At 55.1% G+C, this 9593-nt stretch overlaps 1 protein-coding gene across 1 annotated transcript; it reads left to right on the top strand.

Moving 5' to 3' along the window:
* Positions 1-2504: 2504 nt before the first annotated feature.
* On the top strand, positions 2505-9081 carry RNF222 (ring finger protein 222). The gene is made up of 3 exons (XM_080827049.1): positions 2505-2652; positions 7138-7333; positions 8111-9081. The coding sequence occupies exon 3, from the start codon at positions 8135-8137 to the stop codon at positions 8753-8755; it is 621 nt and encodes a 206-aa protein (XP_080683175.1). The 5' UTR covers positions 2505-2652; positions 7138-7333; positions 8111-8134; the 3' UTR covers positions 8756-9081.
* The last annotated feature ends 512 nt before the right edge of the window (positions 9082-9593 follow it).

Here is a 9593-nt window from a genome sequence, read left to right as displayed (position 1 = left end):
CTGAGAAGGACAGGACACTATAAATTGGGGTGGCGAGACTGGCAGCACCGGATTGACCAGGCCCCTTGAAGTAGGAAGTCTTCACATCGTCTCGCGCCTCTTCAGCTTTCTCCTTTTGCTGGGACGATGACAGTGATGATAGTGGGAGGTGACACACAAGAGGCGTGGTTCCAGGCACATCATTTGCCCCCATTCACTGAATCGCCGCAATCCTACAGAATGGGTACTATTATCCCCATTTTTCAGATGAAGCAACTGAGGCACCAAGGGATTAAGTAACTTACCCGAAGGTACATGGCGCATGCTCTCTAGGTGGACCCAGAGCAAGCGTGAATGCTCGTGGAGTGAGTGGTCTTTATTTCCCAGAGCTCCTGCTATCAAATCCTACAGTGTAGATACTTGTGGTTCATGCACCTGTGATCTCAGCCTTTCCTGATGGCTAATTCCCCCCTCCCCGTCAACACTTAACAGTCCTATGTCCCACGCTCTCGGGGCAAGACAGCTGGAGCCAACCTAAGAAAGTAGAGCTAAGGTTTCTCTGGTTGATACATTTACTCTCCCGGGAGTGTGTGTGTGTGCGCGCGTGCGTGTGTGTGCACGTGCGTGCATGTACACATTGATGCATACATAGGTGTATGGAATTTTTAAAGTTGAATTCTTATTTTGGAACACAAACCATGACAGACTACAGTCATAAATATCTATACATTCGAAGTAATCTTCAAAGCCAAGCTTCTTGGCAGGTCTGGTGGAAGAGATCCGGGGGTCATGGGAAGTAAACGTGACCCCAGGTCACATCACATTAGTCTAAAGACAGCCCAGCCTGGGTCAGTCCCCTCCCCCAGGGACACCCAGGGTATGGACTACACGTATTTGAGTCCCCTTTTTGGGAACCCCCAAAAGCCCTAGGCAGAGTCATGAGCCAAGCTACTGAATGGCTCCTCGAAGTGCTGATGGAAAGAGAGAGAAATCCGGGGAGCCCTCTGAGACTGGAGGGGCAAAACGAACTATCCAGAATGTCCAGCGCAATTTGGGTTTTAGATAAAGAACGAATCATATTTTAGTACAAGTCAGTCCCCATTACTGGACGGAGCACACTTATACTCGAAGTCTTTGTTATTTATCTGAAATACACATTTCCCCCCACCCCGGGCCGTCTGCATTTCCATCTGTTAAATCTGGGACTGCCTGGAACTCCTCCCCTTCAGCTCCTGGGGAAAGAAGACGAGAGACTGTCGTGACAGTTGGCACTCAGCCGTGCCCGTGACCCTGGGTGAGGTGGCAGGGTGCACCACCTTGACTGCCCTCCCCAGCCAGCCTCAGGGTGCCCCTGGAACCAGACCATGACGGGACAGGTCAAAGAGGGGCCATCCTGGGACACCCTACTGAGTCACACTCAGGCCTGACTGTGCCTTGGATCAGGAAGCTCCTGTTTTCAGAAGAAAACCAACTTCTTGAGAACTGGCCCTCCAGTCCTGAGAATCCCTCCAATGGTTTCCCATTGTCCCCACCGCCGTCCCCCTCTTTGTTCCTGTCTTATTCTTGATTATTTTTTTCTGATCACAAAGAAGCACACAGGGGCTCCTGGGTGGCTCAGTGGGTTAAGCGTCTGCCTTGGGCTCAGGTCATGATCTCAGGGTCCTGGGATCAAGCCCTGCATCGGGGTGCGGGGGGTCCCTGCTTAGCGGGGAGCCTGCTTCCCCCTCTCCCTCTCCCCCCTCCCCTCCCTCCTCCACTCTCTCTCTCTCTTTCTCTCTCAAATAAACAAATAAAATCTTTAAAAAAAAAAAAGACGCACACATCCAGAGTGAAAATTCAAATACCGCAGAAACGTCTAAGTTAGAAAGTCCCACCAGAGATAACTACCAGTTTGATGTGTCTTATTCCAGATTTTTCTCTAGAAAAAGACTGTGTGATTTCCATAGATAGAATCATATTTTACAGATTGTTTGGAAGCTTACCCCTATATCCCATGATGTCAGGGATTTCTTTCCAGGCAGGTCTGTGTTTCTAATTCATTGGTTTAACTCGGCCTCATTCTTTATCCCCATGGTGTTTGGTTTTTGGGAGCTCTGAGCCCCTCTGGGTGTTCAATGAATGGCAAATACACGTGAACACAGCACCCAAATATTGGTTACGACGTTGGGTGCCGTAGCCTCGCTGAGGCTGATGTGATCCCCTCCCCCAGGGCATGGCAGGGAGCAGGGGTGTGGGGGGAGGATCCCTGAAATGAGTCCCGGAGGGCTGAGCACGGTGAGGATAGTTTTATTGCTGGAATGCGGAGACCCACCTGTGGGGATCCTCGGTCAGAGGGGTCCTGGGTCACTACCTCCATTGGGAGACCCATCCCCGGGCCCCACCTCAGACCGGGGGCTCCCCTCTGAGCATCCCTGGCAAGATCACCTGACTCCAGCAGCCGCCAAACCCCTGGGCAACGCCAAGAGCCTCCTGCCTCAAACGGGTTGGGCGACATTCACTTCCCTTCGCTGTCCTCCCGACCAGCTCAGTCATTAGGAAATGCCTCGGCGGCGGCTGTCGCGGTGACAGCAGCAGGAAGACGTGCTGTCTGCCCGGCACCCGTGGGCGGTTCAGACTTGCTCCGCAGAGGACGCGGCGGCCCGGTGGATGCTTCTGTCCCTGGTCCCAGCCAAAGTGAGTCTGGGGGCCTGGCTGGGGGCGGGGAAGGAGCGGGATCCCGCCAGCATTTGGCGAGGTTCTGGACTGAAACGGAGTGGCACAGGGTGTGTGTGTGTGTGTGTGTGTGTGTGTGTGTGTGTGTGTGGTGTCTAGGGGAGTGGTCACAGCTGAAGCTGTCGGGCCTTGCTTTGGGAATCCAGGAGGGAAGCCCCGCTGCCTAGAAGTGTCCCTGCGCTGTCCCCCCCCCGGGGGGGCGGGGGAGGCAGGAACCGCCTGGGCTGCGGATACCCCCCAACCAGTCCTCACGGTGGGCTGCTGCTCTGGGTGGTGGGAGAGGGCGCTGGAGGCTTCACGAGGTCCGCCCCCCCACCTTGGGCCAGCCTGGTCGTCCCCCTGCCTCCCAGGTGGCTGTAGTCACAACCCTGTTTAGTGTCACTCCTAAGAGGGACCCGACCAAGGTGAAGCAAGTTTCGTGTAGTCCTTTTTTTATATACATGCATAAACCCCTTCACAAGGTAAGCTGTACATAGTTAACATATCTAGTTGGATTCTGGAGATCCCGTAAGGTATTTTTCCCGATGGATGCTTGTTGAATTGGTGTTTCCGCACAGGTATGGGGGCTGGGATCTCCTATGCCAGCGTCCTGCTTTCAGTGACCAAGGTCTGGACCGCCCTCCATGGAGACACATCCAAACCCTCACCAGAGGTGGCGGTCCCTAGCTCCCTGGGTCTCCCCTGTCCCAGCTGTGCGGCTTTGAACAAGTTACTTAAGCCCCGAGCCTCAGTTCCCTCATCTGTAAAATGGGGATAATATCTACCTCCCGGAGTTGTTGTCAGGGTTTCATGAGGAAGGATGCCAACCACATAATTAGTGTTCAATAAGAGGTTGCTGTTATAATCATTTATTATTAGCTCGACTCTGGTCCCACCTCACCTAGGAAGGCTTTCCAGGCCTCCTCTCCCAGTTTCCCAAGGTGCCAGTGGGGGCGTGCCTTTCAGCACATAATGTCCACGTTGTCACTGAGCTAGAGTGAACCCAAGCCCGAGCGCGTTCCTTGCGTTTCTCCTGCTGCCCTCATACCAGCACCCCAGACAGAGGCCGGCCCATGAGAAGATCTCAAGGATCAAGAACGAAATGGAGGGGCGCCTGGGTGGCTCAGTGGGTTGGGCGTCTGCCTTCGGCCCCAGTCATGATCCCAGGATCCTGGGATCGAGCCCCGCATCGGGCTCTCCGCTCGGCCGGGAGCCTGCTTCCTCCTCTCTCTGCCTGCCTCTCTGCCTACTTGTGATCTCTGTCAAATAAATAAAATCTTTAAAAAAAAAAAAAAAAAAAAAAAAAGAACGAAATGGAATCAAGAGAAAGAGAGGAACGCGAGGAGGGAGAGGGCAGGGAAAGCCCGAGAAAGGGAGGCGAGAGAGGGAGGTGAGTGGAAGGTGCGGGAGGGTGACACTGTCCAGGCATGAGTGACATGCTGCTCCCAAAGCACAGGAGAAAGAAAGGATTGCCCAGGGAGGCCACCAGGAGGGACCTGGGATGTCTTCTGCATGCCTGGATCCCTTTTACTTTTCTTCCACCTCCAGAATTAGAGGCTCTGCTCCCCCCTCCCCTGCTCATCCCGAGGAGGGTAGTGTTTCCTGAGTCAGCTAAATACCTACCCACAAGTCTTCTAATATTCTCTACGTCACCTATGAAATCTCCTCTCTCCCTCTCTCTCTCTGCCGTCTCCCTCTCTGTCACCTTCCCAGGTGACCTCAACCAAGTCTTCTCTGGACCTGGTGGGTCTGCTCCCCTGTAAAACTATATTTAACCAAATGACCTCCAAAGTCCTTCCTTCCCCTAGCATTCTGTTAACTATCTGCTTTAATTCTCTTGCCTACCTTGATACCTATTTCTCAATTACCCAAAAGACTTCAGCTACTAACCACCATGCCTCCTTTAAAAAAAAAATGTCTTTTTCGAAAACAGTTACGCATGTCCACTAGGCTCTAAAGCTGCTTGTCTCCAATGCCAAAGTGCAGGAGCTAGTACACAGCAGGAGCTCAATAACTATTTGTTGAATAATTGGATGGATGGACAGATGAAAGGGTGGGTGGAGGGATGTATGCATGGGTGGATGGATGGATGGATGGATGGATGATGGATGGATGGAAGGATGGGTGGGTGGATGGATTGATGGATGATGGATGGATGGATGATGGATGGGTGGATGGGTGGATGGATGGATGGATGGATGGATGATGGATGGATGGATGGATGGATGGATGATGGATGGATGATGGATGGATGGATGATGGATGATGGATGGATGGATGGATGGATGATGGATGGATGGATGGGTGGGTGGATGGATGGATGGATGGATGGGTGGATGGATGGATGATGGATGGATGGATGGATGGGTGGATGGATGGATAGATGGATGATAGATGATGGATGGATGGATGGATGGATGGGTGGGTGGATGGATGGATGGACGATGGATGGATGATGGATGGATGGATGGGTGGATGGATGATGGATGGATGGATGATGGATGGGTGGATGGATGGATGCATGGATGGAAGGATGGATGGATGGGTGGATGGATAGATGGATGGATGGGTGGATGGACGGATGGATGGACAGATGGATGGATGGGTGGAATTTCTGCCATATGCCTGTGGGGCACTGTCAAATGCAGGGGGACATGTTAGCCATTGGCTTAAGAGAATCATGGTCTCCTTGAGAAAATCCCCATTTAGCTGAGACACCTGCCAGTGTGTTATGAAACAGAAATGACAGAAACCTCGGAATCACCATCTTAATTGTTATCTATGGCCCATCGCTTACCTAATCTCTCCTCGGAACTCTTGCCCAGTCTGCCCCAGGAGCCACAGATCTTCATCATCTTGTACAGTTATTCTAATACGAGGGGAGCTGCCCTCTGTCGGGTGTGTGTGTGTGTGTGTGTGTGTGTGTGTGTGTGTGTGTGTGTGTTTAGTTATCTACATAATAAGGAACAACTGGGAAGGAAAGGGAGGGAGAGGAGGGTAAATGCTAGGAGGGGAGAGGCTTCGGCTGGTCTTAACAGTGATACCTACCATTTGTGGAGCATGTACTGTGTGCCAGACTCTTCCTTCATTAAATTAAATTAAATTAGCTCATTTAATACTCTGAACACCTCCAGGGCCCCCTGATGGCTCAGTCGGTTAAGCACCCACCTTTGGCTCAGGTCGTGATCTCAGGGTCTTGGGATCGAGCCCCGTGTCGGGCTCCCTACTCAGCGTGGAGCCTGCTTCTCCCTCTCCCTCTCTGTCTGCCCCTCCCCCTGCTCATGCTAACTGTCTCTCTCAAATAAATAACAAAATCTTTTTAAAAACACTCTGGGGGCACCTGGGTGGCTCAGTGGGTTAAGCCTCTGCCTTTGGCTCGGGTCATGGTCTCAGGGTCCTGGGATCGAGCCCCATGTCGGGCTCTCTGCTCAGCAGGGAGCCTGCCTCCCCCTCTCTCTCTGCCTCCCCCTCTCTCTCTGCCTGCCGCTCTGCCTACTTGTGATCTCTGTCTGTCAAATAAATAAAAAATATTAAAAGAAAAATACCCTGAACAACTCTGAGAGGAAAATGATATTATTAACCCCACCTGTAAGGTGGGGAACAGGCTCAGGTTAAATAATTTGCCTGAGGTTATACAGACGATAATGGGTGTATCTAGGATTTGAACTCATTTCCAGAGTCTGAACCCTTGAAACCCCCACCCCCAGCCTGGAGGGCCACACTGATCACCCAGAGACCAAAGCTTGAAAAGCTCTTGGTGTTGCCTCCAGGGTCCCAGGTCCCCTATCCCCACCTTTCCATATTTTTGCTCCTTATCCCTTAAGGGACATTTTCAACTTGGCAAAACGCATTGAGAACCAAGCCAAGAGAAGAGAGAGACTCCAGGAAATTTATGATTTGAGAAGCTGTGGTCTTTTCTAGTAACTGGTCCTGTTCCCATCGGGTCACCTCTTGGGTCTGGAGGCTGGCCCAGAGTTCTGTTCGTGTTCAGGGGTCTTTTGTCTACCTCCTTGATGGAAGAGAATATCAGTGACAGGTGATCACAGTTCCTTCTAAAGAGGCTGATCTAGAGGAGTTGAGGCTACACAGTTGTGATAAGGGGGACTTTTAAAAATTTATTTATTTATTTGAGAGAAAGTGAGCACAAGCAGGCGAAGCCACAGGCAGAGGGAGAAGCAGGCTCCCCGCTGAGCAGGGAGCCCAATGCGGGGCTCGATCTCAGGACCCCAGGATCATGAACTGAGCTGAAGGCAGACGCTTATCAACTGAACCACCCAGGCACCCAGATACAGGGGACTTTTTGGTGAGGACACTTTGACCTCCCAAGCTGGTGTCTGCCTTCAAAGTCAACTCCTTGGGAAACTCTTGGACTTAATCCAACAATTCTGCCCTTGCTGAGAAAATCTTTGGGGTCACTCGTTTGCTCCCCGATCATGTTTAACACTCACCCGGTAACTTTCTCACCAGGCTTGGCTCCCAGTGACCTGGGCCGTTTCCCGCACACCAGACATCTCCTCGAAGGATGAAAATCTGCCTTTACCAAGGTTAATCAGCCTGAGGCGCCCAGTAAGAATCTGAAGAATGAGCGAGCTGGGGCGGGTGGAGGTCCGAGCCCACAGCTCCCGGCCGTGACTGCACAGAGGGCCAGCAGGCGTTTGGATGTGTGAGTTCTGAGCTTTGTTTTCAAAGGAGTCATTGCTTTACGGCCACGCTTAGCACAGAGGAATGTGATCACGGCTGGATACCATCCAATGGACCAGCCAGTCCCTGAGTCGGTGTCGGGGGGAGGATAGAGGAGGAGCAGAGAAGCTCCTGGAAAATGACTACCCCAGGGCGCCTGGGTGGCTCAGTGGGCTAAGCGACTGCCTCCAGCTCAGGTCATGATTCTGGAGTGCCAGGATCGAGTCCCGCATCGGGCTCCCAGCTCAGCAGGGAGTCTGCTTCTCCCTCCGACCCTCCCCTTCTTGTGCTCTCTCTATCTCAAAACAAACAATCAGACCCACACTGGAGACCAGACTGAGTCTGGGGGAGCATCTGCTTAGCTGCCTGCTTCCCAGGGTGGGGTGGGTGGGGACACCTGGGTCCTCCTGCCTTCACTTCGGGCGTCAAAGCAGGAAGAGGCGAGGTGGTGACCTCACCCAGAGGTGCCTGTCACGGCTGAGGGGAGGGTATCAGGCAGGCTACACCTGCAGCACATTCCATGGGCCTCGATCTAGAGTCTCAGGGGGGCTGGGGTTTCTCCTTATCGGTCTCCCAACCCCCCTTCCAGAAGAGCCCCCTCATCTCCTCCCAAGGGGCCTGGGCCCAGGGGCCCCCTTCGTGGTGTAAGTCAGGGAGACCCCCCCGGAGGAGCCGCAGGGAGGCAGGAGACGGGAGGTGCGGGAGGCCCTGGGAAGGAGGGAACAGCCTGGCCGCGGCTCAGTGCCCTTGTCTCCCGCAGCGGAAGGGCCTTCGCAGCGTGGCCATGTCCGAAGGGGAGAGCAAGGACAGCTCGGGCAGCGAGTGCCCCGTGTGCTACGAGAAGTTCCGCGACCTGGAGGGCGCCAGCCGCACGCTGAGCTGCGGCCACGTGTTCTGCCACGACTGCCTGGTCAAGTACCTGCTCTCCACCCGCGTGGACGGCCAAGTGCAGAGAACCATCGTCTGCCCGATCTGCCGCTACGTCACCTTCCTCAGCAAGAAGAGCTCCCGCTGGCCCTCGGTGCTGGACCGCAGCTCGCAGACCCTGGCCGTGCCCGTGGGCCCGCCCGACACCCTGGGCCACACGAACCCCCTGGCCGCCGCCCCGCAGGTGTGGAGGCCGGCCCCGAGCCAGGGCGCCCCGCTGCCCTTGGACCTGCCGCCGGGCCTGGCCCGGGAGCCGCAGATCTTCGTCATCAGCCGCCACGGGATGCCGCTGGGGGAGCAGGACAGCGTGCTGCCACGCCGTAGCCTGGCCGAGCTGTCCGAGGCCTCCCCGGCCCCCAGCTCCCGCCGGGCCTTCTGCTGCCGCTCGCGGGCCCTGCTGCTCATCACCCTTGTCGCCGTGGTGGCCGTGGTGGCCGCCATCCTGCCCTGGGTGCTGCTGGTGAGGAAGCAGGCCTGAGCCAGGGTAGAAAATGGGGTGCCCTCCCCCCACCAAGAAGCAACAGCTGTGCCCCTGCCCCAGAGGGGCTGGTATCTTCTGCAGATACTCTCCCTTCCTCCAGGCAGGAACTGAGCAAGCTGGGAAGCTGGGCGGTCCCCTCCTTCCTGTGGGGCCACCAGCCCCGAGGCGCCGTCCCTATCTGCCGGGTGACCTGCCTGACGCCAGGTGGGGCTCTGTTGTGGCTGAAGGGGGGGCCCAGAGGCAGGACTCATCCAGGTCCGAATTCCCACCCAGGCTTCTCTAGCTCCCTCTCGGGAACCAATAAAAGGGGCGGCTCCGGGGCCAAAAGCACCTTGCCCGTGATCTCAGCAACCATCCATGACCTTCACCATTGGGCCAGCATGTGCCTTCCCACCCGCAAGTCACCAGCCTAGAAGGTCTTTGCTGTGGAGAAGCTGATCTCAGAGGCTGTGGTCCAGCATCTCTGGGGGACGTCACGGAAAAGGGTCATCCTGGGGAACAGGGGGCCGAGGCTAGCAAAGTGGCCCACAGAGCCAGAGGTCTCCCCCAGCCTCAAGGAATGGTCGAGAATTTGAGTCCTGGGGTTCTCAAGGATGGACCAGCAGGCAGGGCGTCGGGGGGGAGCCCGATGGCCGAGACTTGAGTCAGTGGAGAACTATGTGAGCACAATTAAGCCCTGGGGGCTCCCGCCTCTCTCCCAGCCCAGGTCGTCCTCCTCCTCATGACCCAACCACTCATTAGAGGCTGCACCAGCTGGGCCAGTTTCCCCGGGGCGGATTCCCAGCTGGGCTGGGCGAGGATGGGTGGGGAGGGAAACAGGTGCCCTTGTCAGGGA

The sequence above is a fragment of the Martes martes genome, assembly GCF_963455335.1.
Source record: "Martes martes genome assembly, chromosome: 16".
NCBI lineage: Eukaryota > Metazoa > Chordata > Mammalia > Carnivora > Mustelidae > Martes > Martes martes.
Note: the sequence above shows the minus strand (reverse complement) of the source record. Positions and strands in the feature narration are given on the sequence as shown.